A 27958-nucleotide genomic window follows, 5' to 3' on the forward strand; every position below is an offset into this window, starting at 1 on the left:
TAATATCTCCAAGTTTGCAGACGACACAAAGCTGGGTGGGCGTGTGTGCTGTGAGGAGGATGCCGAGAAACTCCAGTATGATTTGGACAGGTTGGGTGATTGGGCAGAAGCATGGCAGATGCAATATAACGTGGATAAATGCGAGGTTATCCACTTTGGTGTCAAAAACAGGAAGGCAGATTATTATCTGAATAGCAATAGATTGGGAGAAGGGGAAGTGCAACGAGACCTGGGCGTCCTTGTGCACCAGTCGCTGAAGGTAAGCATGCAGGTGCAGAAGGCAAATGGTATGTTGGCCTTTGTAGCGAGAGGGTTTGAGTACAGGAGCAAGGATGTCTTGCTGCAGTTGTATAGGGCCTTGGTGAGACCACACCTTGAGTATTGTGTGCAGTTTTGGTTGCCTTATCTGAGGAAGGATGTTCTTGCCATGGAAGGAGTGCAGCGAAGATTCACCAGGCTGATACCTGGGATGGCAGGAATGACGTATGAGGAGAGATTGGGTCGATTGGGCTTGTACTCACTGGAGTTTAGAAGAATGAGAGGGGATCTCATTTGAAACTTATAATATTCTAACAGGACTAGACAGACTAGATGCAGGAAGGATGTTCCCGATGGTCGGGAGTCCAGAACCAGGGGTCACAGTCTAAGGATAAGGGGTAAGCCATTTAGGACAGAGATGAGATGAGGAATTTCTTCACCCTGAACCTGTGGAATTCTCTGCCAAAGAAGGCAGTAGAGGCCAATTCATTAAATATATTCAAGAAGGAGTTAGATATATTTCTTAAGGCTAAAGGGATCAAGGGATATGGAGAGAAGGCAGGGACAGGGTACTGAATTTGGATGATCAGCCATGATCTCATTGAATGGCGGAGCAGGCTCAAGGGTCCGAATGGCCTACTCCTGCTCCTATCTTCTATGTTTCTATGTAACTCGATGTTGAGTCCAGAAGGCTGTAAAGTGCCTAATCGAAAGATGAGGTGCTGTTCCTCGAGCTTACATTGAGCTTCATTGGAACAGTGTAAGAGCCCGAGGACGGAGAGGTCAGAGTTGGAGTGGAACGGAGAATTAAAGTGACGGGCGACTGGAAGCTCAGGGTCACCCTTACGGACTGAACGGAGGTGTTCCGCAAAGCGGTCACCCAATCTGCATTTGGTCTCCCCAATGTAGAGGAGACCACATAGTGAGCAGCGAATACAGTATATTAAATTGCAAGAAGTACAAGTCAATCGCTGTTTCACCTGGAAGGGGTGTTTGGGGCCCTGGACAGTGGGAAGGGAGGAGGTAAAAGGGCAGGTGTTCCATCTCCTGTGCTTGCACGGTAAGGTGCCGGGCGAAGGGGAAGAGGTGTTGGGGGTGATAGAGGAGTGGACCAGGGTGTCGCGGCGGGAGCGGTCCCTTCGGAATGCTGAAAGGGAAGGTGAGGGGAACATGTGTTTGGTGGTGGCGGAAATGGTGGAGGAGGATGATCTGTTGAATGTGGAGGCTGGTGGGGTGAAAGGTGAGGACAAGGGGGACCCTATCGTGGTTCCTGGAGGGAGGGGAAGGGGTGAGAGCAGAAGTGCGGGAAATAGGACCGACCATGTGAAGATGAGGGAAGGGTGGAAATTGGAAGCAAAGTGAATGGAATTTTCTAGTTCAGGGCGAGAGCAGGAAATGGTACCGATACAGTCATCAATGTACTGGAAAAAGAAGTGAGGGAGAGGACCTGAGTAGGACTGGAACAAAAAATGTTCCACATATCCCACAAAAAGGCAGGCATAGCTAGGACCCATGCAGGTTCCCATAGCAACATCTTTATTTTGGAGGAAGTGAGGGGAGTCAAAGAAGTTGTTGTTCAATGTGAGAACAGGTTCAGCCAGGCGAAGGAGGGTGGTGGTGGATGGGGACTGGTTGGGCCTCTGTTCAAGGAAGAAGCGGCGCGCCCTCAGGCCATCCTGGTGGGGGATGGAGGTGTAGAGGAATCGTACGTCCATAGTGAAAAGGAGGCGGTTGGAGCCAGGAAACTAAAGTGGCGGAGGGCATCGGAATAGTCGCGGATGTAGGCGGGAAGAGACTGGACAAGGGGAGAAAAAATAGAGTCGAGATAGGAAGAGATAAGTTCTGTGGGGCAAGAACAGGCTGAAACGATGGGTCTACCAGGGCAGTCCTGTTTGTGGATCTTGGGAAGGAGGTAGAAGTGGGCTGTGCAGGGTTTGGGAACTATGAGGTTGGTGGCCGTGAAGGGAAGATCTCCAGAGGAGATTATGTCACTGACAGTCTTGCAAAAGGTGGCTTGATTTTCGGTAGTGGGGTCATGGTCCAGGGGGAGGTAGGAGGAGGTGTCGGAGAGTTGGCGGAGCCTCCGCTAGGTAGAGGTCAGTTTGCCAAATAACATCAGCAGTACCCTTGTCAGCAGGTTTAATTACAATGTTGGGGTTGGATCTGAGAGAATGAAGTGCTGCAAGTTCAGAGGGAGGTAAGTTGGAGTGAGTGAGGGGAGCAGAGAAATGGAAACGGCCGATGTCACGCCGGCAGTTTGCAATGAAAAGATCTAGAGATGGTAAGAGGCCAGAGGGAGGGGTCCAGGTAGAACAAAAATTCTGAAAACGGAAGAAAGGGTCAGCTGTGCTGGGGGAAAGACTCCTGGCCAAAGAAGTGGGCACAGAGATAAAGGCGGGGGAAAAAGAGCTCTGTCATGCCGAGCTCGAAATTCAATGAGGTGAGGGCGTAAGGGGATGAAGCTCAGGCCTTTGCTGAGGACTGATCGTTCGGGGTCAGAGAGGGGAAGGACAGAGGGGATAGAGAAAACACGGCAGGGGGTGAGATTGGAAGAACGGATGGGGTCAGAGGAAAGTGAAGGGGAAGAAGGTTCCGGAGGGGTGTTGGTGTCCAAGAGTCGTTGAAGCTTGCGATCCTTGACGCCTGAAAGGAAAAAAAAAAAGTTTTATATTTGTTATCTCATTACTGTTATAAGCGTCGTATTTCTAAAATCATTGTGTTTGTCTTCTAGGTTAGCTGTGAATGAGATTCCTTTTATGATCTCAAATTTGAAAATCACTGACCGGAGTCACAGACAGAAGCTTCAACTGAAGGCACTGGATGCTGTGCTCTTTGGAGCTCCGATACGTGAGTATCAGCTAAGAATGCTTGTTTCCTTTAAAATATTCAGCTTTTTATGAGTTCGTAACAGGTATTCATTCATCTTCCATCACTTCCCTAGCCACTAGTCCTGCCAACTAATTAGTAGTTTGCCAATCTAAAGCACCAAGTTAGAGTCTCGGTCTGGGTTGGCAGATAGCAACCAGGAAAGGGAACCTTGGCTGATTTTTTTTTTCTCCTTCATAACTCAGGGGAGCTGAGGTCAATTGTAATATCCATACTGCTGCCATGACTGACATCAGCCAGCTCAGTACAGGAAACGTTGTTATATCCGGCACCGACGGGACTGAGCTGTTGCCGATCTATCAAAACTGCCGGACATACAAAGTTAATGTTGAAGCATACGGAGGTTTTCATCTCCGTATCTGACAACAAACACTGTTGCTTAGCAACAGCTTGTAAACAGTCGGCCCGTACCTTGGAAGCGTCTCTGTAGCTTAGCAACAGCTTCAGAGAGACTTTCCAGAGCCCGACTGATGAAAACAAAGCCTAACAAAACGGCTCCTGATTTCTGCCGGTAGATCGAGGTTTCCGGACATACAACCTCCGGATAAACCAAAGTTTCCTGTACATTGATCCTGGGAACTTGCTGCTCTGTATGATTCGGCTAATCATTGGTTAACCATCAGGATAGCCTAAGGTTTATTGTTGAGCACTCATGGAATTGAAGTCTTTGTGCTAGATTCTGGCTGTTGCTAATTTTTATCGCACCTTTAGTAGTGTTATGTTACAATCACAGCATGAATCTTAAAAATAAAAAAAAATAAAAATAAATCAGGACAAGGACGCTAGATAAGCATATGAGGGAGAAGGAAATTGAGGGTTATGCTGATAGTTAGATGGGGAAGGATGGAAGGAGGTGCAAGTGGAGCATAAACACCGACATGGACTGGTTGAACCAAATGGCCTGTTTCTGTGCTGTGTATTTGATGTAGTTCTATATAACATGCATCCTGAGAGAGGCTGAGAATGAGCATTGGATGGCTCAGTCAGGGTAATTGCCTCCCCATTAGGTGGCACTGTTGCTACACATAGTACTTTTGTGGTGCTTGGACCCTCTTGATATAATGGGATAGAATTTCTGCGGATCTCCCTTTGTCATTTTTGTGGAGGATTGGTGGAAACAGCTGTTACGCCATTTCAACCAGACAGGCCAGTGTGAGGGTAGCAAACAGAAAATTTGCAGCTTCAGGATTAATAGGTGTATTTTAACAATGTATATGTGGGATAATGCATTTTGCAGTGCAGTGAGCTAAATTTCAAATATTTCTCCAACATTAGTAATATTATTGGAAGTCTTACGATTCAAATAACATGCTGTGTGCAATTATGGATTTAACACTGAAGAGAGTTTAGTACCTTACCCTTGTTCTGACCTTTTTGTCCAAGTAATTAATAATGACATTGACGGATGTAAATTTAGAAGGAAACCATAATACAAAGAAATGGAAACTGCTAAGCCTTCAGTATAAATGTTGCTATTACTGTGAGGGAATCATGAGATAAGAGCAAGGGTTTTGTAAAATCAGAAAAATCTGCAAAGTACTATAAAGGATTTCAGTATTAGCACTAAAGCTAGAGCCCCTCGCTTTCATTCTTTCTTCATAGAAGTATTACGAGCTTCCTCAAAAATTGCTGAGAATTCAAGATGGATTTGTTTAAAACAATAAAACCAAACAGGTGTGCAATTCATTACAATTCTGGCAGTGGAGTGTGATGGATTGATCTTACCTGTCTAAATCCTGGCCGTTGCAGACTGTAGAGATAAAATAGATCCTTCTGTCCCGATCATGGTGACATAAATCTCCAGCCATAAATTGCAATGGTGATAATTCTGCCACCACAATTTTTTTTTCAGTCATATTCATCGACAAGTACATTGAATCACTTGCTAACAATCAAGTGATCTTAGCTAAGATGCACTGAATTGTTGGCCCAAATACTGAACAGGATTAAAAAGATCTTTGAACAACAAAGTATTATTGATATTACCATTATGCTCTTTTCCAAATGCACTTTCTGTGATGATTTTTTTTCCGCCATTATTTTTAGCAGGAAAGGTGACTATAACCCTTATGGATTCCATCCTAGTACAGACCATCCCTTTTGTTCTTTCCTCCCCTCCCCTCCCCCTCCCTGCCTCTGCACCTGCTTAAAACCTGTTACATCTCTAACTTTTTCCAGTTCTGACGAAGTGTCACAGACCTGAAAAGTTTACTCTGTTTCTCTCTCCACGGATGCTGTCTGGCCTGCTGAGTGTTTCCAGCATTTTCTGTTGTGTTAACCCTTATGGGGTTGTTTATTCTTACATCCTCCACATACACAGATTGCTTCTATCCCATTGGACCCAAGCTGCTAAATGTTCTTCTCTCTCCTATCTATTGAAGAAAGGGAAGATATTGGCAGAGGAACCCTTTCAGGAATTCTGAGAGACATTTTTTCAGTAACTTGTCCTTGGCTATAGAATGCATGCCTCAACATATGACTGACTTTGTAAAAACAGCTGCCATAGCATATGCTCTGGTACTGCCAACAAACTAAAGGCCATTTGTCCCTGGCATGCTACTTATTTTGGACTACTGGAAGCTAGAAGATTCCAGCCAAAAGCAGTTACCTCGGCAGCTCTAACCAACTCACCTTAAGCCGTGGTCATTACTGTGAACCAGGTGAGAAGCCCCATTTTCAAAGAAGTTCCTCTAAGCCGCCTTCCTGTTTTGCCTCATAGCCAAGATTCTTTATTCCTGGAGGGGAGTCAAGCACAACGAGAAAGCATAACAGAGATTCTAGTCCACAATGCACATGATCTTAAAACCAAAACAGTTGGAAACTCATTTTCATTGCGCCCCCCCCCCCCCCCCCAATGAGCATCGTGATTTTGCTCCCAGTTTTCACGCTGCTTAGACTTAAAATAATGCCCCCGACTGCCTGTCAGCGACGTGATGCATGATTTGTCATTTAAAAAACCATGACTTGCACGATTAAACAGTCTGAGGCTAAGGAACAGACTTTGCACACCTATGTAATCTCAAATTTATGACCCTTTAACAACATGGTTTAAATGGAAGCAGGCTGACCGATTCCATCGAGTAGCAATCGGCCTGATGAGAGTAGCTCTTTTGATGAGTGCCATACTTCAACTTTGCATAATAGCTGGTTTTGCAACTTTAGATTGTCGCCCTCTTTATGCATTCGTCAAATCGCAGTGAAAAAATGTCCGTGCTGCTTCCGATCGCCGCCATTGTCGCTGTGGCGTATTCAAATTAGAAATGCAGGAAAATATGGAGGAAGTTATCAACGGTGAGATTGGCGCGGTAGATGGCTAAATTCATGGTATACATTGCCAATCTCGCTGCTGCAGAAAAATCTGGGCCACTATTTTCAGTAATCAGAAGTTTGTGCTCAGTGAACCCGAATTTCCAATGTCAAGGATACGGGATACGGTAGTGTAGTGGTTATGCTACTGGATGAGTAATCCAGAGGCCTGGACTAATGAGCCGGAGAACAAAAATCACCATGGCAGTTTGATAACTTAAATTCGGATTTTTAAAAAAAATTCTGAATTTAAAGAAAGCTGGCATCAGTAAGTGGCCATGAAGCTGTCGTAAAATCCCAATTGGTTCACTAATCACCTTTAAGGAAGGAAACTTGCTATCCAGTCCCATATTGGCATGGTTGAATCTTAATTGCCCTCTGAAATGGTTAGTAAACTGATCAGTTGTATTAAACCTCTATGTGGAGTGGTTCAAGAAGACCACCCATCACCACCTTCTCAGGGTAACTTGGTAATTGGGTAATAATTGCTGGCCTTGCCAGCGACATCCATCCTGAGAACTAATTAAAAATAAATGTGCTCTTGGTGGCCAATGTTTCTCACAGGAAGCACAAAGTTGGAAAATTACCTCTTTTTTTAATCTGAATATTTGAGGTTTTAGGCAAGTTAAGGTTTTTAAATTTATGCACTCAAGTCTAGCATTGTAAATAGTATATTCTAAACTGTCCTTTCTTTTCAGTAAGCAATGCAATAAAATAAATGGGGTTGGTAATGCAGTAGACTTCTACACTGATTCCCTTAAATGTATATATTCCTGATGATAAGTATGTCAGACTGGAAGAAAATTGCATATTTAAAATGAGTGCACTGTATGAGAATTTGTTGTGACTTTAAAAACAGATGCAGAAAGAGAACCAACAAAATGATGAAATTATAACAAATGTTCCATTATGAAGAACTAACATTCTAAGATGCTTCACTTAATGGCTCATTGAACTTTGCCTTACAGAGATGGTTTCTGCTTTACAGGTCCTCGCCACAATTGGTTGAAGGATTTTATTCTTGCTGTTTCAATGGTAGTTGGCATTGCTGGCTGTTGGTTTGCATACACACAAAACAGGAACTCAAAAGAACATGTTACAAAGATGATGAAAGAACTAGACAGTCTGCATAAAGCTGAGGAAAGCCTGATGGAATTTCAAGAGAGGTGAGATCAGAGTGAAGGTAGGAACAAAACACAGACCAGATGTTCAGAATATACTTCCCAATGATCAGTACAAAAGAGTTGAGCTTACCTTTCCAGAGAAGGCAGTGATCTTCTCCATCGCAGCTTAAACCTTTAAGATACATGTCTTGAGTCTCGAGATGTGGTACGTTCCTTTATTTATTTGATTTATGGCAAAGAGGTTCACAAAATACTTCAATAACTTTTAGTGTTCACTTTTCCACATCCTTTCTGCTGTGTAGGATTAAAGGGGTGCTAGGTTATGTCGGGAGCTGTTTTTTAAAATTCAGGTGCTGCACTGAGAGTTATCTTAACAGGTGACACCCTTTTTGAGGAATATGACAAATACAGTTTATCCAGAGACATTGAACTAAGAAGGTGTGACTGCTATTAATTAAAATGCATTAAATGGACACTACAGTGTTTGATTTCTGGTTAAAAGCCCTTACTTGCAATTAGGTTCTTCCTAGCAGCACTTTACTCTGAAAGCACATCTCCTACTCCAAATTAAAGCAATCTTCAGGCAACTTGCAGATAACTTGCACACACAAGTGCCAGGCAATGACCATCTCCAACAAGAGAGAGTCTAACCACAGCCCCTTGACATTCAACAGCAATACTATCTCCGAATCCCCCACCATCAACATCCATTGACAAGAAACTTAACTGGACCAGACACACACATACTGGTTACAAGAGCAGGTCAGAGGCTAGTTATTCTGCGGCGAGTGTCTCACCTCCTTACTCCCCAAAGCCTTTCAACCATCTACAAGGCACAAGTCAGAAGTATGATGGAATAATCTCCACTTGCCTGGATGAGTGAAGCTCCAACAACACTCAGAAGTTCGACACCATCCAGGACAAAGCAGCCCACTTGATTGGCACCCCATCCACCACCTTAAACCTTCACTCCCTCCACCACCGACGCACCGTGGCTACAGTGTGTACCGTCTACAAGATGTACTGCAGCAACTTGCCAAGGCTTCTTCGGCACCTTCCAAACCCACGACCTCTACCACCTAGAAGGACGAGGGCAGCAGGCGCATGGGAACACCACCACCTGCAAGTTCCCCTCCAAGTCACACACCATCCTAACTTGGAAATATATCACCGTTCCTTCATCATCGCTGGGTCAAAATCCTGGAACTCCGCCCCCCCTTCCAACCCCTAACAACACTGTGGGAGTAACTTCACCATATCGGCTGCAGTGGTTCAAAAAGGCAGCTCACCACCACCTTCTCGAGGGCAATTACGGATGGGCAATAAATGCTGGCCCTGCCAGTGATGCCCACATCATGTGAACGAATTTAAAAAAAAATCCTTTTCCTACTGTTTGGAGTTTATAATCCAGCGAATCGACCCTACTTAAGTCTGCTCAGTTTTATGTTCATAATACCCACTTGTCACCACTGCACACTACATGAAGAATAGCACAACTCATGGGGTACATTATTTGTAAGTTACAGCTGCTAATATTTGATGTGAAAAGAGTCATTTTACTTCATTTTTTTGTTGCTTTTTCTTACCCTAATGAAGACTTCAAAAAGCTCAAGAAGAAAATAGAACTGTTGAAGTGGAAAAGCAAAACTTAGAACAAAAAATGAAAACAGAAATAAATGATGCCAAGCGGGAGGCGCAACGCCTGAGAGAGCTACGAGAGGGTTCAGAGACTGAACTCAGCCGGCTGAAATATGCAGAAGAGGAACTTGTACAGGTACAAGAATGTTTAAAAATAATGTTTTTTCTATTATCAGAGCTTATAAAGCTACAAAAGGGTGTCAGCTGAGGTTAATGAAAATCCTCCCTATTTAATAGAGGTAATCTACAAATACATGGCCCGTATTTTCTGATATCTACGGGTGTGTACGAGCTGTGTACACACCCGTAGGGACATCGGAAATGCGAAACACATGCGCTGAAAACCGGCATTTCCGATCTGTCAAGCCCTGGAGAAGAACCTCTGCAGATGGAGAGTTCCACTTTCTGCAGAACCTCCGCCCACTGAAAACCTTAAAAAATCTTACTCCTGGTAAAAGCGTAAAGGTCTGCTTTTACCAGCATAAGAGTTTATAAAAGTTAAAAAAAAAAAAATTTTTCACTCATTTATAATTTAAAAATACTTTTAAAAAAGGTAAGTTTATTTTTAGCCCCATTAAAAAACTTTAATTACATTTTTGATTAAAATATTAAATTTCATGTAATTTTAACTCATTTTAAAAACCTGATGGTTTTTAAAAATGTATTTAATGTTTTGATGTCTTTTTTCAGTGATCCCCATTCATACTTTTGACAGGTCTATCTGTCAAAAGTATGAAGAAGGATTCCCTTCTCCCATTGGCTCCCCATGGCCCATGTGATCTCGGGGACGCTTGCGAACCGCATGCGCCCCTGGGATACGTGGGCCCTGCGCATTTCGTCGTGGAGAGGCCCAGGATCGGAAATGGCCGGAGCTTGGGAGCCCTCGGTAAGGGCGTAGATTTTTTCCCTGATAGGAGGCTTCCTGCGTGCGAATGCCTCCTATCGGAAATTACGGGCCTAAATTTACTGCAGCATGGGTTCATTGTGTTTGCTAGAAAGTTTCTGCTGAAGCAACAGATTATGTTGATGGTGTTATGTTAGAAATTGATGTCCGCTTTGGCTCAGTGGTAGCACACAGTCAGAAGGTTGTGGGTTCAAGCCCCACCCCAGAGACTTGAGCACATAATCTAGGCTGGCACTTCTGTGCAGTACTGAGCGAGTAAAGTGCTTTGGGACATCCTGAGGTTGTGAAAAGCGCTATATAAATGCAAGTCTTTGACTTTTTTCTTTCATGTTTATTATTCTGCTGAGTATTTAAAAGCAAACTCAACTATTTTAAAAATTAAACAGAAAGCAAACTTGACAGCTTACAGAAGTTTCCGAAATACATATAACACAATTTCTTAAAATACCACAGTTCTTCATTTTCACTTTACATATCCATTGCTTCAGTCAGAAATACCAACCATCAGGTGAGGACGTTAACATTTGTTTGAAAGCAAATAGAATCTTTTTCAATCACAGTAAACCTTTCTGGTTTATAGGAATAAATAAATTCAGTCATTTACCCACAAGCAGAATTTTCCATTCAGCTGCTGAAGGGTTATTGCCATGCGTTGGGAAAATCCGACACACACAGTGGAGTGGATTGCCTGCCTGTTGTAGAACCTGCCTGGTCTCTAACCCAATGGGATCAATGGGATGAAAATAGAAACACAGAAGATAGGAGCAGGAGTAGGCCATTCAGCCCCTCGAGCCTGTTCTGCCATTCAATGAGATCATGGCTGATCATCCAAATTCAGTACCCTGTCCCTGCTTTCTCCCCATATCCCTTGATCCCTTTAGCCTTAAGAAATATATCTAACTCCTTCTTGAATATATTTAATGAATTGGCTTCAACTGCCTTTTGTGGTAGAGAATTCCACAGGTTCACCACTCTCTGGGTGAAGAAATTCCTTCTCATCTCAGTCCTAAATGGCTTACCCCTTATCCTTAGACTGTAACCCCTGGTTCTGGACTCTCCCACCATCGGGAACATCCTGCCTGCATCTAGTCTGTCTAATCACAGAAACCCCACAGTGCAGATAGAGGCCATTTCGGCCCATCGAGCCTGCACCGACACATATCCCACCCGATCCCCGTAACCCCTACACCAACACATATCCCACCCTATCCCCGTAACCCCACGTATTTAATCCCCCTAACACTAACGGTCAATTTATCATAGCCAATCATCCTAACCCGCACATCTTTGGACTGTGGGAGGAAACCGGAGCACCCGGAGGAAACCCACGCAAACACGGGGAGAATGTGCAAACTCCACACAGACAGTCACCTGAGGCCGGATTCGAACCCGGGTCCCTGGCGTGAGGCAACAGTGCTAACCACTATGCCACCGTGCTGCCCTGTTAGAATTTTATAAGTATCAATGAGATCCCCTCTCATTCTTCTAAACTCTAGCGAATACAAGCCCAATCTACCCAATCTCTCTTCATACATCATTCCTGCCATCCCAGGTGTAATGAAATCTGTTTGTCTTGGTCCTGTATTCGTTTTGCACTCATGTATATTACCCTCCCCCACTGTGTATAGTTTCACTTCCTCTTTCCCGACTAACCTGGGAGGTTCCAGGTCTTGGCTCTTGGCTCCGCCCCTGACTTCTCTTACATAAAGATCCCAGGACCTGTATGACTCATTCCTGTGAACCAGTTGGCGTGTTGAGATGTTAGCTCTGATCTTAGTGATTAAAAGCCAACTTGTTTAAGTCTATAACTTCTAGTTTTGTGGTTATTGAAGGCCCATCACCAGGTATCAGTCTGGTGAATCTTCACTGCATTCCCTCCATGGCAAGAACATCCTTTCTCAGATAAGACGACCAAAACTGCACACAATACTCAAGGTGTGGTCTCACCAAGGCCCTGTACAACTGCAGCAAGACATCCTTGCTACTGTACTCGAATCCTCTCGCTATGAAGGCCAACATACCATTTGCCTTCTTAACCGCCTGCTGCACCTGCATGCTTACCTTCAGCGACTGGTCCACAAGGACACACAGGTCTCGTTGCACTCCCCCTTTTCCCAATCTATTGCCGTTCAGATAATAATCTGCCTTCCTGTTTTTGCCACTAAAGTGGATAACCTCGCATTTATCCACATTATACTGCATTTGCCCAATCACCCAACCTGTCCAAATCATACTGGAGTTTCTCGGCATCCTCCTCACAGCACACATGCCCACCCAGCTTTGTGTCATCTGCAAACTTGGAGATATTACATCTAGTTCCCTCGTCTAGATCATTAACATATATTGTGAATAGCTGGGGTCCTAGCACCGATCCCTGCGGTACCCCACTAGTCACTGCCTGCCACTCGGAACAAGACCCGTTTATTCCAAGTCTTTGCTTCCTGTCTGCCAACCAGTTCTCTATCCAAGTCAGTACCTTACCCCCAATCCCATGTGCATTAACTTTGCACGCTAATCTCTTATGCGGAACTTTATCGAAAGCTTTCTGCAAGCCCAAATACACCTCATCCGCTGGTTCTCCCTTATCTATTCTACTACCAGTTACATCCTCAAAAAATTCCAGTAGATTAGTCCAGCATGATTTACCTTTTGTAAATCTATGTTGACTTTGTCCAATCCTGTCACTGTTTTCCAAGTGCTCTGCTATTACATCTTTTATAATGGACTCTAGCATTTTCCTCACTACCGATGTCCAGCTTACCGGTCTATAATTCCCCATTTTCTCTCTGCCACCTTTTTTAAATAGTGGGGTTACATTAGCTACCCTCCAATCCATGGGAACTGTTCCAGAGTCTATAGAATTTTGGAAGATGACCAGCAATGCATCTACTGTTTCTAGAGCCACTTCCTTAAGTACCCTAGGATGTAGATTATCAGGCCCTGGGGATTTATCGGCCTTCAATCCCGTCAATTTCCCTAACACCGTTTCTCTACAAATACTGATTTCATTCAGTTCCTTCCTCTCATTAGACCCTATGTTCCCCGACATCTCTGGGAGGTTATTTTTGTCCTCCTTTGTGAAGACAGAACCAAAGTATGTATTTAATTGGTCTGCCATTTCTTTGTTCCCCATTATAAATTCCCCTGATTCTGACTGCAAGGGACCTACGCTTGACTTCATGAATCTTTTTCTCTTCACATATCTATAGAAGCTTTTGCCGTCAGTTTTTATATTCCCTGAAAGCTTACTCTCATACTCTATTTTTCCCTTTCTTAATTAATCCCATTGTCCTCCTTTACTGAATCCTAAACTGCTCCCAATCCTCAGGTTTGCTGCTTTTTCTGGCCAATTTATATGTCCTCTCCTTGGATCTTATGCTATCCCTAATTTCCCTCGTTAGCCACAGTTGAGTCACCTTTTTTGTTTTATTTTTATGCCAACAGGGATGAACAACTTCTGTAGTTCATCCATGCAATCTTTAAATGTTTGCCATTGCCTATCCACCGTCAACCCTTTAAGTAACGTTCCCCAATCCATCCTAGCCAACTCGCACCTCATACCATCGTAGTTTCCTTTATTTAAATTCAGGACCCTAGTCTCTGAGTCAACTACTTCACTCTCCATCTTAATGAAGAATTCTATCATATTATGATCACTCCTCCCCAAGGGGCCTCGCACAACAAGATTGCTAATTAATCCTTTCTCATTACATAATACCCAGTCTAAGATGGCCTGATCTCTAGTTGGTTCCTCAACATATTTGTCCAGGAAACCATCCCGTATACACTCTAGGAATTTGTCCTCCACAGTATTGTTACTAATTTGGTTAGCCCAATCTATATGTAGATTAAAACACCCATGATGACTGCTGTGCCCTTAATGCACGCTTCTCTAATTTCCTGTTTAATGCCATCCCCAACCTCAGCATTACTGTTTGGGGATCTGTATACAACTCCCACTAATGTTTTCTGCCCCTTGGTATTTCTGAGCTCTACCCATACAGATTCCACATCATCAGAGCTAATATCCTTCCTTACTATTGTGTTAATCTCCTCTTTAACCAGCAATGCTACCCCACCTCCTTTTCCTTTTTGCCTGTCTTTCCTGAATATTGAATACCCATGGATGTTGAATTCCCAGCCTTGGTCACCCTGGAGCCATGTCTCCGTAATCCCAATTATATCCTAATAAATCGAGTAGAATGCACCCGTTGTAGAATCTACAACAGGTGGGCAATCCGCTTCACAAGATTACTGCTCAGGCGGTGAAGGTGAAAATTACCCTCCGTGTGTTGAATTTTCTTTGCTACATTACTGGTGACATCCTGTTTTCTTTCTGTTTGTTGGCTCACTTAATTATGAACCGGTTTCCATTAAGAGTCCCAAGTGGGACACATTATACAAAGTACTGAATTGAAACAGTATTTTGAAACTAGTACTCTGGAAAATGTATCCTGCATGGGGCCACTTTTATTGGAGAAGCGGGTCTACAATCAAGGCTCCAGGCAAACAAAGAAGCCAAAAATATTGTCACCTGTGAGTAAAAAAAAAATAGCAGTGCACCAATCTGAACTTCTCTATAATGCTGCACATAGCTTGAAATACGGGGCAGAGGATTGTTTGTATTCCTTTTCGATCTGTTATTTTTATTGAGCACCATGTGTTATTCAGTCTCTGTCACACAAATGTGAAGCATTGATTATACATAAAGTGAAGACCTAATTATAAATTACTGTAGAGTGATCAGTCAATTGGATTACTTCATTCCCAGTCACCAGAAACCTAATTCATAATAGTGGTCAAAGGTAGATGAAATTGATGGAGAGCTCTCTGGCAGCACACTGTGCTCATCTGGGAATACCGTCCAAGTTACTTATCTTTTTGGGGGTGGTAAGATTTACTTTTACATAGAATCTACAGCACAGAATCGGGCCATTCGCCCCAACTGATCTAAGCCTATGCTTTTTATTCTGCACAAGCCTCCTCCCACTCTAATTACCTCTTCACACCTTGCCCCATATCCCTCTATTCCCTTCTATTCATGTATGCATCAAGCCTCCCCTTAAATGTGTCAATGCTGTCTGCTTCAACCACCCCATGTGGCAGCAAGTTTCACATTCTCCCCACTCTCTATAAAGAAATTCCACGTAAATGTTTTATTTGATCCATTAGGGGCTATCTTATATTTATGGCCCCTTGTTTTGGACGTACCCACAAATGGAAACAGTTCCTCCGCATCCACCCTTTCGAACCCCTTCAGAATTTAAAAGACCTCTACCAAGTCTTCTCCAGAAAAAAGCCCCAGCCTGCTCAATCTTTCTTGATGGATGCATCTACTCAATTCTGGTAACGTCCTTATAAATCTTTTATGCAGTTTCTCCAGTGCTGATACGAACTGTAAACAGTACTTCAAGTTTGGCTTAACCAAGATTTTATATAAATTTAACATTATCTCTCTGCTTTTGTATTCTGTTCCTCTAGAAATTAACTCCAGCACTATGGCCTTATCAACTTGTGTTGCTACTTTTAGTGATTTATGTATCTGTATTCCCAGATCTCTCTGCTCCTCTACCCTACTTAGTTTCTTTCATTCCAAGGAATAAGTTGGCTTCTTATTCCTCCGACCAAAATCAACCATGTCACACTTCGCTATATCGAATTCATCTGCTCACTCTGCAAGTCTTTTTATGTCTTCCTGTATTTAGGTACAGTCCTCCACATTATTTGGCATACCTTCTAATTTGGTATCATCTGCAAATTTTGACACTATACCTTCAATTCCTGAGTCCAAATCATTTGGATCCCTCCGGGCTACCACCTCCCACTTTCTGCCAGTCCGAGAAACTTCCCTTAATGCCTACTACAGTAAAAGTATTGGATTTTCATACATGCATGCAATTCCTGTCAATTTTTTCCATTTAAAATGCTTATTCCATATTTATAGTTGAAACTGCCTATGGAATATAGGAACAAGAGTAGGCCATTCAGCCCCTTGGGCCTGTTCGATCTCTACCACATCTCCATTTTCCCGCCTATACCTTGATACCCTTACCTAAAAAAAAAACTTTTTATCGCAGTCTTAAAAGCTCCAATTGACCCAGCATCCACAGCCATTTGGGGGAAAGAGTTTCAAATTTCTACTACCCATTGTGTGAAAAAGTGTTTCCTGATTTTGCTCCAGAATGTCCTAGCTCTAATTTTAAGACTAAATCCCCTTGAAGTTTATGGTAGTGAGAGCAAGCATGAAATACTAAAACGCACATCCAGAAAAAAATTATTGTAGACTTGTCACAAATAGGTGACCTAAATAGGTAGCATTTTTAAAGCTGTTAAGCATGCTGTTTAACATATCAGAGAACCCGAACTTCAAAAGATAATACAGTAACACAGGGAAAAATATTGCAATCTTTGTAGGTCTGTCAAATTTTTGATGAAAAAAAACAAAGTGGTCGATTTTCGTGGAGCTGTCAGGCGGGGTTTCAGGCGTGTGGGGGGGGGGGGGGGGAATCCCGAATTCGGGGGTCCCGACACCATCCCGTCCAAAACCCCGCTCCACGCAACTTTCAGAGGCGGGTCCCCACCCCGCACTGGGACCTGCCGAAACCAGGCGGGAAGGGATTAGTGCCAATTAACTGCCTGTTAACAGGTAGTTAACAGGCAGTTTTTAGCCTAATCTCTATTTTGAGGGGTTTCGTGTGAGATTCCCGACGGCTCCAAACCACGCCAGGTTAGAGCAGGCGAGCCGTCGGGTTGAAGGAGTTGGAGGGGTCGCAATGTCGGTGTTCAGGTGAGTGATGGGTGCATGAGTGCAAAGGTAAGTGTGTTTGGTGTGTCTAAAGAACTTTTACTTACCTTAACAGCCTTTCTTCCTGTAGCCATCGGGAGCCCATCACTCAGCCGTTCAGCTTTCAGTGCCGGCTGCGATCTGTGAAAAGTGACAGCCTTCAGCTTTGAGTGCCAGTGTGAGTTCTAACTGAGTCTGTGGAGAAGGACTCATGTTCGAGCTCAGACTGTCAGTGTTTCACAGCTTCAAACAGCTGTGAAACACTGATATTTCATCTGTCAAGAACTCTTGACAGATGAAATTTCAGTCTGTGACGTCACCTGTTGCCGGGTGGCCCTTAATTGGCCTGCTGAGCCCGCCCCAGCGCGCTCAACAAGGTCAATCAAGGGAAAATCGCGCGGATTGGCCGGACGTCGAAGTAGGCGGGTCTAAAACCTGAAAGTTGTAGTCCCGCCTTCTTCCCGACAGCTTCAGGAAAATCGACCCCAAAGTGTTTTCCAAAGGTCAAAATGTGTATGTTACAGCTTGCCATGTGATTAAAATGTGTAGTAATTTGAATACAGCATATGACTAGGAAATGGCCTGCCCTGACAATTTGAAAGTTATCTTAAGCATGGTGTATAATTCAGTTTGCTTTTTCTCATGTAAATGAGTTTTGAAGTAATCCTCAGAATACAAACACGGTTAAATGTGCATATTACCTATATGATTTTGATTCAGTAAATCAACAAATTCTACTGGTCAGAATAAATTTAAGTCTATTAATGTTCTGTTCCATTTACTCGGCTGGTTTAGCTGCACTTAGCTTGTAAAAGTTGACATTCTCATTGTGTTTAAAACCCTCCAGGGCCTTGCCCTTCCCTATCTCTCTAACCTTTTGCAGCCCTACGAGCTTCTCTCCCACCCGAACTCTAGGTTCTTCTAGCTCCAGCCTCTTATGCACCCCTGCTCCCTTCATCCCATTATTAACAGCTGTGCTTTCAGATGCCTCGGCCCCCACCTCTGGAATTCCCTCCCTAAACCCCTTTGTTTCACCACCCCTCTCTCCCTTTAAGAGCTTATTTAAAACCCACATCTTTGACCAAGCTTTTGGTCGCTGCTCCTAATAAGCTTTGGCTTGGTGTCCATTTCTTTTACCCTTTACCTCTGTTAAGTGCCGTGGGACATTTTTCTTCATTAAAGGCCTCATATAAATGCAAGGTGTTATTAACTTGTACAAAATAAAAAAACATTTTGAACCTATAAAATATTTTTTCATTATAAATGCAGATACATAAATGCATTTAGCTTTCATTACTTTTTTTTATCACTGGAGTAACCACTTTAACTGATGGAGAATATGAATAATGAGTGCATATCTCTGAATTTCTATTTGATTACATTTTTCCCCAAATTAATGCCATTGAGTCAATGATATCGCCCATAATGCAGGAAACTTTCTGGTATCCGGCACGTACAGGACCGACGTGTTGCTGGTTCATCAACAATTCCGGATAACCGAATGCTATAGTAAAAGATACGGAGCTCAGAGCTCTGTATAAAGCAACAAACCCTGTTGCTCAGCTTCAAAACAATCGGCACAAGTTGCAAGCATCTCTGTAGCTTAGCAACAGCTTCAGCTACACCCTTGCACAGCAACAAATGGAGTAAAAAAAAGTAACTAAAAGTAAAAAAAAGTTACCTGAACCAACTCCTGAATTTTGCCGGTGGATAGAGCGTTCTCCGGTTATTTAGGGGCCGGTTAATCAAAAGTTTCCTGTAACTGCACCAGTTACTAGTTTGTCATGTCAATTCCCACTATGCTGTATCCCATTTTGAAGTGTGTCCCATTTTAAAGTGCACTCTGCTTTATCTATAGGATTACATGTGACAATTATATCACTCTGATAGTGTCCAAAGCACAGGAGCTCATAGGTTTGACTGAAAGGCCTAGAAATTCACTATGGCCCCGCCAGCTGGCGTGCGCCCATAAGTTAGCGCTGAGCGCGGAGCCAGTTGCGACCGTCAGATATTCCGTTTTTGCGCACCAAGTCGGAACCGGGCGCTATTCCAGGGTGTGCCCGCCCCCGCTTGGGGCGCTGAAACTGAATTTCAGCGCTCTAGGCGCCGCTGCGCCACCCGCTGCGGAGCGGCAGGCTGCGGTACTGCAGGCCTCCTCCTTCTCTTAAGAGGGAGGTGCCTGCAACGGGGAGATCGCTGCTGGATAGTGCCGGCAAATGAGCCCGGCACCACGGAGAAGTGCCGGGTTCGCGGAAAGCAGCCGGCAATGCCGGGGGGGGGGGGGGTGGGTGGAGGAGGCCGGGGAAGGAGGTGCGGGCAGGCGGCCGCCGAAAAAGCGGCCGGCCGCACCTCCACCTTAAAGCGCCCCAATAAGGCTACAGTACGGCCCCGTTTTCTGATCGCTGTTTGCGGCCGCTGCGGAAGAGGCGGCCGCAACTCAATATGGGGGGCGGGGCACTGCGCACACCGATGGCGTCATCGGTGCCGGCGCAGCGCTAACGGCTACCGCCGCCATTGCCGCTGCGCTGAATATCAGCGCAAACTCCTCTATTGGCGCAGAAGCCCTCTTTGGGCGGTAACTGGGCGCAAAGCTGGCAGCGCCTTACTGAATTTCTAGGCCAAAGTATCTAACTCAGTGAAAAAAGATGCAGGGTGAACCACAGCAGCCCTTTCATAAAGAGTATACTTGCAAGCAGAGGAAAGAGCCCCCACGGCTGCCAACCTCATAGTTCCCCAACCCCGCACAGCCCGCTTCTACCTCCTTCCCAAGATCCACAAACAGGACTGCCCTGGTAGACCCATCGTTTCAGCCTGTTCTTGCCCCACAGAACTTATCTCTTCCTATCTCGACTCTATTTTTTCTCCCCTTGTCCAGTCTCTTCCCACCTACATCCGCGACTCTTCCCACGCCCTCCGCCACTTTAACATTTTCCAGTTTCCTGGCCCCAACCACCACCTTTTCACTATGGGCGTACAATCCCTCTACACCTCCATCCCCCACCAGGATGGCCTGAGGGCGCTCCGCTTCTTCCTTGAACAGAGGCCCAACCAGTCCCCATCCACCACCACCCTCCTCTGCCTGGCTGAACTTGTTCTCACATTGAACAACTTTTCCTTTGACTCCACTCATTTCCTCCAAATCAAAGGTGTTGCTATGGGTACCCGCATGGGTCCTAGCTATGCCTTCCTTTTTGTGGGAGATGTGGAACACTCTTTGTTCCAGTCCAACTCGGGTCTCCTCCCTCACCTCTTTTTCCGGTACATTGATGACTGTATCGTGCCATCTCCTGCTCGCGCCCTGAACTAGAAAATTTCATTCACTTTGCTTCCAATTTCCACCCTTCCCTCACCTTCACATGGTCCATCTCTGACTCTTCCCTTCCCTTCCTCGACTTCTCCGTCTCCATCTCTGGGGATAGGTTATTGACTAACATTCACTACAAGCCCACTGACTCCCACAGCTACCTGGACTACACTTCCTCCTACCCCGCCTCCTGTAAGGACTCCATTCCATTCTCCCAGTTTCTCCGTCTCCGCCGCATCTGCTCCGACGATGCCACCTTCCATACTAGTGCTTCCGACATGTCTTCCTTTTTACTCAACCGAGGATTCCCCTCTACTGTGGTTGACACGGCCCTCGACCGTGTCCGCTCTATCTCGCATACTTCTGCCATCACCCCTGCCCCTCCCTCCCGGAACCACGATAGAGTTCCCCTTGTCTTCACCTTTCACCCCACCAGCCTCCACATTCAATGGATCATCCTCCGCCATTTCCGCCACTTCCAGCGTGATCCCACCACCAAACGCATCTTCTCCTCACCTCCCCTTTCAGCATTCCGTAGGGACCGCTCCCTCCGAGTCACCCTAGTCCACTCCTCCACCACCCCCAGCACCCCTTCCCCTTCACCCGGCACCTTCCCGTGCAAGCGCAGGAGATGCAACACATGCCCTTATACCTTCCCACTGTCCAGGGCCCCAAACACCCCTTCCAGGTGAAACAGCGATTTACTTTTGCTTCTTGCAATCTAGTATACTGTATTCGCTGCTCACGATGTGGTCTCTTCTACATTGGGGAGACCAAACGCAGATTGGGTGACCGCTTTGTGGAACACCTCCGTTCAGTCCGTAAGTGGGACCCCGAGCTCCCTGTCACTTTAATTCACCGCCCCATTCCCACTCTGACCTCACCATCCTCGGCCTCTTTCATTGTTCCATGGAAGCTCAGCGTAAGCTCGAGGAACAGCACCTCCTCTTTCGATTCGGCACTCTACAGCCCTCTGGACTCTATAGAGTTCAACAATTTCAGATCATAACCTTGGCCCCTATCACATATATATATATATTTTTTTTATCCACACTTTTTGTTTTTTCTTCTCTTCCCTTCAGCTGTCCTTCATTCTACCAGTGCAATTCACACCCCATCTAGAGCCAGCCTTTGTTGCTTAACCTGTCCCATTTCCACCTCCCCTTGCCTTGAATATCTCTTAATGTCTCTTAATCTCTCCTGCTTTCTATCCTATCACTGACCTTCCCTTTTGTTCTTTCATTCCCCTCCCCCTTTTCCCAGCCCCAAAACTTGCTTTCCATTTCCTGCTTTTTTTCCAGTTCTGACGAAAGGTCATCGACCTGAAACGTTAACTCTGTTTCTCTCTCTACCAATGCTGCCTGGCCTGCTGAGTTTTTCCAGCGTTTCCTGTTGTTATTTAGGAAAAGGTTGTACTGGATCTGGACCCGGACCCAACATTCAACAAAGTTCACAATATAGGTTAAATTCACTCATATTTTTGCTTCCAATGGGGAGCCATGCTCGAAGGAGTCAGAGCTATAGTATTGTAGCACTATCTCCATCTGCACTCCCTTTGGCTTGGATTTTTCAAAATAATCTTTCAGGATGTGGGCTTTGGTGGCAAGGCCAGAATTTAGTGCTCATCCCTAGTTGCCCTTGAGAAGTTGATGGTGGGATTTCTTCTTGAACTACTGCAGTCCGTGTGGTGAAGGTACTCCCACAGTGCTGTTGGGTAGGGAGCTCCAGGATTTTGACCCAGCGACAATGGAGGAACGGTGATATATGTTGCTGAATTTACCCTTGTCTATAAATCTACTTGATCAAATGTAATGTATTACATATTTTTAAAATAAAACAGAGCAACTATTTGATATTTTGTGACTATTGGGAGCGAAGAATAATTAAGAGATGAGTAGAATATGTGAATACTAGGAGGCTGTATTAATGGGGATTTCAATAAAGCAAATATAAATTGGGAATGCCCAAGTTGCCTGACTTGGTTATAGTAAGTGACCTGACAGCATAGAGAAAATGGAAGTCATAGCACCCCAGGTGATAGTGGCCATAACATGATTAATTTCAAGATGACTATGGGATTCAACACTGCCCACAACCAATACCCAGGGACATAATTTTAAAAAGACAAAAAGTGTATGAGGGAAGAAGTAAAACTTTTTATATAGCTTATCCTCCACATACAGTAGTTCAAATCCTTCTACATAATTTTTTTTCTCTTTGAATAGAGTGTTTGTTTATTCGTTTTCTTGCTTTTGGCCTGTCACAGAGTTAAAAAGGAAGTGTGCAGTGTGATTTAGTTATGAAAAGTAAAATAACCAGTCTTTTTCTAAGGATGATGCCAGGCATGACCCCTCGTCTCTGACTCCCCAATCAAAGAAATATTCCTTTTTCTATTCACTCTGTTTAAAAACCTTCATAATTTTAATAACTTCAGTTATCTATCCCGAAATAGAAACATAGAAGATAGGAGCAGGAGTAGGCCATTCGGCCCCTCGAGCCTGCTCCGCCATTCAATGCGATCATGGCTGATCATCCAAATTCAGTACCTGGCCCCTGCTTTCTCCCCATACCCCTTGATCCCTTTAGCCTTAAGAAATATATCTAACTCCTTGAATATCTTTAATGAATTGGCCTCTACTGCCTTCTGTGGTAGAGAATTCCACAGGTTCGCCACTCTCTGGGTGAAGAAATTCCTCCTCATCTCAGTCCTAAATGGCTTACCCCTTATCCTTAGACTGTGACCCCTGGTTCTGGACTCCCTGACTATCGGGAACATCCTTCCTGCATCTAGTCTGTCCAGTCCTGTCAGAATTTTATAAGTTTCAATGAGATCCCCTCTCATTCTTCTAAACTCCAGCGAGTATAAGCCCAATCGACCCAATCTCTCCTCATACGTCATTCCTGCCATCCCAGGTATCAACCTGGTGAATCTTCGCTGAACTCCCTCCATGGAAAGAACATCCTTCCTCATAAGGTGACCAAAACTGCACACAATACTCAAGATGTAGTCTCACCAAGGCCCTGTACAACTGCAGCAAGACATCCTTGTTCCTGTACTCAAACCCTCTCGCTAAGAAGGCCAACATACCATTTGCCTTCTTAACCGCCTGCTGCACCTGCATGCTTACCTTCAGCGACTGGTGCACAAGGACACCCAGGTCTATTGCCATTCAGATAATAATCTGTCCTTCCTGTTTTTGCCACCAAAGTGGATAACCTCGCATTTATCCACGTTATATTGCATCTGCCATGTTTCTGCCCAATCACCCAAACTGTCCAAATCATCCTGGAGTTTCTCGGCATCCTCCTCACAGCACATACGCCCACCCAGCTTTGTGTCGTCTGCAAACTTGGAGATATTACATCTAGTTCCCTTGTCTAGATCATTAATATATATTGTGAATAGCTGGGGTCCAAGGACCGATCCCTGCGGTACCCCACTAGTCACTGCCTGCCACTCGAAAAAAGACCCGTTTATTCCAACTCTTTGCTTCCTGTCTGCCAACCAGTTCTCTATCCAAGTCACTACCTGGCCCCCAATCCCATGTGCCTTAACTTTACACGCTAATCTCTTATGCGGGACCGTATCGAAAGCCTTTTGAAAGCCCAAATACACCACATCCACTGATTCTCCCTTATCTATTTTACCAGTTACATCCTCAAAAAATTCCAGTAGATTAGTCGAGCACGATTTACCTTTTGTAAACCCATGTTGACTTTGTCCGATCCTGTCACTGTTTTCCAAGTGCTCTGCTATTACATCTTTTATAATGGACTCTAGCATTTTCCCCACTACCGATGTTAGGCTCACCGGTCTTTAATTCCCTGTTTTCTCTCTACCACCTTTTTTGAATAGTGGGGTGACATTAGCTACCCTCCAATCCATGGGTACTGTTCCAGATTCCATCGAATGTTGGAAGATGATCAGCAATGCATCTACTATTTCTAGGGCCACTTCCTTAAGTACCCTAGGATGTAGATTATCAGGCCCTGGGGATTTATTGGCCTTCAATCCCATCAATTTCCCTAACACCATTTCCCTACAAATACTGATTTCTTTCAGTTCCTCCCTTTCATCAGACCCTATGTTCCCCGACATCTCTGGGAGGTTATTTGTGTCCTCCTTTGTGAAGACAGAACCAAAGTATGTATTTAATTGGTCTGCCATTTCTTTGTTCCCCATTATAAATTCCCCTGATTCTGACTGCAAGGGACCTACGCTTGACTTCACCAATCTTTTTCTCTTCACATATCTATAAAAGCTTTTACAGTCAGTTTTTATGTTCCCTCCAAGCTTACTCTCATATTCTATTTTCCCCTTCTTAATTAATCCCTTTGTCCTCCTTTGTTGAATCCTAAACTGCTCCCAATCCTCAGGTTTACTGCTTTTTCTGGCCAATTTATATGTCCTCTCCTTGGATCTTATGCTATCCCTAATTTCCCTTGTTAGCCACGGTTGAGTCACCTTTTTTGTTTTATTTTTATGCCAAAATGGAATGAACAAATTCTGTAGTTCATCCATGCGGTCTTTGAATGTTTGCCATTGCCTATCTCCAATTTCTCCTCACAACTATATTTTCTTATCCCTGACATCATCCTGCAGAAAAGGACATGCTATTTTACTTTTCACATAACTAAAACACACTGCACAATTCCTTTTTACCTCTGATATGCCAAAAGCAAGAGAACGAATAAACAAAATCTTAACATTTCCTATCATGGCCACGCAATTTTGTGATGTCTATCAAATTTGATGAGTGGCTAGTCAGAGTGACTAGTAATAAAGCAATGGATTTTTCAGTGTTAAATTAATAAACTCAAGCACCTTTTTGTATTACTCACAAATGTAACCAGTTTTAATGTGTGATTGGTAGGTTCGTATGGCCCTGAAGAATGCGGAGAAGGAGTTGGAAGTCCGCAGTGGCTGGTCAATGCCAGAAACTCTCCAGAAATGGTTGCAGCTTACACACGAGGTGGAGATTCAGTACTACAACATTAAGAAACAGAGTGCAGAGTTGCAACTCAATGCCGTTAAGGAGGAGGTTTGTGTTACACTAGGCATAATATTTTACTGTGTTCTTCAAACAGACATGCAAAATACAGTAAAAAGTGACAAGAAAGCATTCTAAAGTTCAGTGAAAATTTGTCATTTATAAAGGTGTGAAGGAGGAAAATAGACACTTAATGAGCACCATGGAATACCTATTATTTTAACAGATAAACCTGATAACTCAAGAGTGCACAATTAATGAATTCTGATGGTCCTACTCACCACTATGTAATTTGTTTGTAAAACAGCAATTTAAAATCATTTTATAAGGGTTGTCCTACCAGAGACTCTTAACATTTTACTGCTGTTTTTAGGCAGAGAAGATCAAGAAGAAGCGTAGCACTATATTTGGAACATTCCATGTGGCACACAGTTCCTGTCTGGATGAGGTTGATCACAAAATCCTGGCAGCAAAGTAAGATTCTCATTCACTCTCCTTACTAAACACCATTTTACTTTCCTGCTCCAATGCACACAACCTAGATAGTGGCGATGCCATTGATTGTGCTGAAAGTCTTCTGTGCATTAGAGCTAGTACGTGCTTTGAATGTGTGTTACGATATAGTAATTTTCTGTAGTAGCTTTACTGGAATAGTCACAAATGCCTCTAAAACTTCTCCTGGGAGTAAACTTTGTTGATCATGTTGAAGAAGAGAAAGGGCAAGAAGGTCATGAACCATAGTAGAAGGACAACCAAGATTAGCACTCCCCCAAGCGATGTGTCTGACACAGATGGTGGAGCTCCATTGACTTCACCAAGGAGTATTGTATGATGAGGCTTCACATCACCAAAATCATAGATTAATTTTACTATCTCTAGGAAAGTGGCTTGAAGCTAAGGAGCAGCATCAGTACTAAGCAAGCTGTCAGTTTTGGTTTTAAAAAAAGAATAATTTGAATGGGGGGAAAGCAGCAAGATGTGGAAGAACAGAGGGATTTGAGTGTACATTAAATACAATATGTTTAAAAAAAACACAAGTGGATAAGGCTATAAAAAATAGTAGAATATTGGGTTTTATGGCAAAAGATTTATCTATCTTATATATATATAAAAGGATACTTCTGTCTGTCATTCCTTCTGTCTGTCTGTCTTGAATTAACTCGAAAGTTATAGAGCATACCTACACGTACGTTATGTCGAAAGAAAGCTGACGATTCCAGAACCGTCCTAAGCATATTTACGTTTCGGCCGGACAAAAATTGTTCGCGCGTTATGCAAAAAACCTTCAAAATTAAACTCATTACCTGCTAAGTAGCATTGATTGACTGACGTCAAGGTCGACCAATCCTGTGCCGGCACGATTGACCAATCCTACAGTTCAGTCGCCTGATGGTTGGCCAATCGCTGCGTCTGTGGGCGGGACTAATGCTTTTCAACTCGGGCATCGGGCAGCCATTGCTTCACTACTTCCAGCTCAAACTACTCTGCTAATCCAGCTTCGAAAAAGTTAGTATCTCTTTTAAAAATTACATAACATTTACCAAAAACGTTTTATAAGTACTTTCACTTTCATCTTTGAAGCTATTAAAAGGTAGAAATGTTGCCCGGCAGCAGATTCACACAGGGACAAACAGACAGGCCCCAAAGCCTGGGACTCGATTTAAACCGCCCGGCCCAAAACAGCCCTGGCAAAGCCGGGCTCCCCCAGCTAGTAGAATATAAGTCAAGATATGATGGTAAATCTATATAAACCTTAGTAAAACCACAGCTGGAGAACTATGTACAGTTGAGGGCTCCATGCTATAAGAAGGATAATGAGGCAATCAAAAGGATAAAGCGCAGATTCACTAGGTTGTTACCTGGTTTGAGGAAATAAAAGAAAGAAAAATTGGAGCTGTCTTCATTAGAACAGAGGAGATTATGGGATTTGATAGAGGTGTTTAAAATTATGAAGGGATGGGAATGAGTGGATATAAACAGACTGGAGGGAATTTTAACCTAAAAAAAAAAGGGTGGGTTGGGGGCGTGGGGGCAGTTAAAGTGTTAAAAAAGAAAGACTTGCATTTATATAGCAGCTTTCACGACCACCGGACGTCTCAAAGTGCTTTACAGCCAATGAAGTACTTTTTGAAGTGTAGTCACTGGTGTAATGAAATCGGAATCCCAACCTCAACCCGCCCACTTCTGGTTTTAACGGGAGCGGGCAGCCAACCCGCTGTCAAGAGGCAGGCTGTCTATTTAAATATTATAATGAGGCTGAAAGCGTCTTCTTAACCTCCATTTTGTCTTTAACTGAAGCTGGTCGGGTTTTGCACACCTTGTAAAACTTGTCAGCTACAGCAAGCGAGGACTGCTGCATCCAGGAGGTAAGTGCCTTTAGACTAACCTCTCGGATCCAGGGTCCCTGCCTAACACCCCCCCCCCCCCCTCCGCAATTGGAGACTCCACCCACGTGGCCTCCAACCCCCCCCCCCCCCCCCCCAAACCCGGCCCAACTGATGATCCTCAGTCTGGCCCCGATGCTCACCTGGCCCCCCCACCCAATTCTCTGGCCCCGTTGCATGCTTCTCTCCCCCCCACCCCCCCCCCCCCCGATGCACCGGCCCCCATCTTCTCTCCCTTCCCCCCCACTGATACTCTATACTCTAGCCCGATCTGTGAGGTGAAGTCAGCGATTGCATTGAATGTAAGTGTGAGTGCTGCTGACATTATTCAGATTGTAGCCACGTAAGAAATACACGGCGATCGAAATTATATCTATTG

The 27958-nt window shown here is 44.2% G+C and overlaps 1 protein-coding gene across 3 annotated transcripts in view; it reads left to right on the forward strand.

The window, feature by feature from the left end:
- Window positions 1-27958, forward strand: part of stim2b (stromal interaction molecule 2b) — a 232451-nt gene that overhangs the window by 178822 nt on the left and 25671 nt on the right. For all 3 annotated transcript variants that reach the window (XM_085968232.1, XM_085968226.1, XM_085968238.1), the window contains exons 6-10: window positions 2990-3105; window positions 7439-7616; window positions 9171-9348; window positions 25079-25246; window positions 25569-25669. In XM_085968232.1, the coding sequence (XP_085824358.1) occupies window positions 2990-3105; window positions 7439-7616; window positions 9171-9348; window positions 25079-25246; window positions 25569-25669 (741 nt within the window). The remainder of the gene's footprint in view (window positions 1-2989; window positions 3106-7438; window positions 7617-9170; window positions 9349-25078; window positions 25247-25568; window positions 25670-27958) is intronic.

The sequence above is a fragment of the Somniosus microcephalus genome, chromosome 2, assembly GCF_052327205.1.
Source record: "Somniosus microcephalus isolate GS21.2 chromosome 2, FLI_Smic_1.0, whole genome shotgun sequence".
NCBI classification, from domain to species: Eukaryota; Metazoa; Chordata; class Chondrichthyes; order Squaliformes; family Somniosidae; genus Somniosus; species Somniosus microcephalus.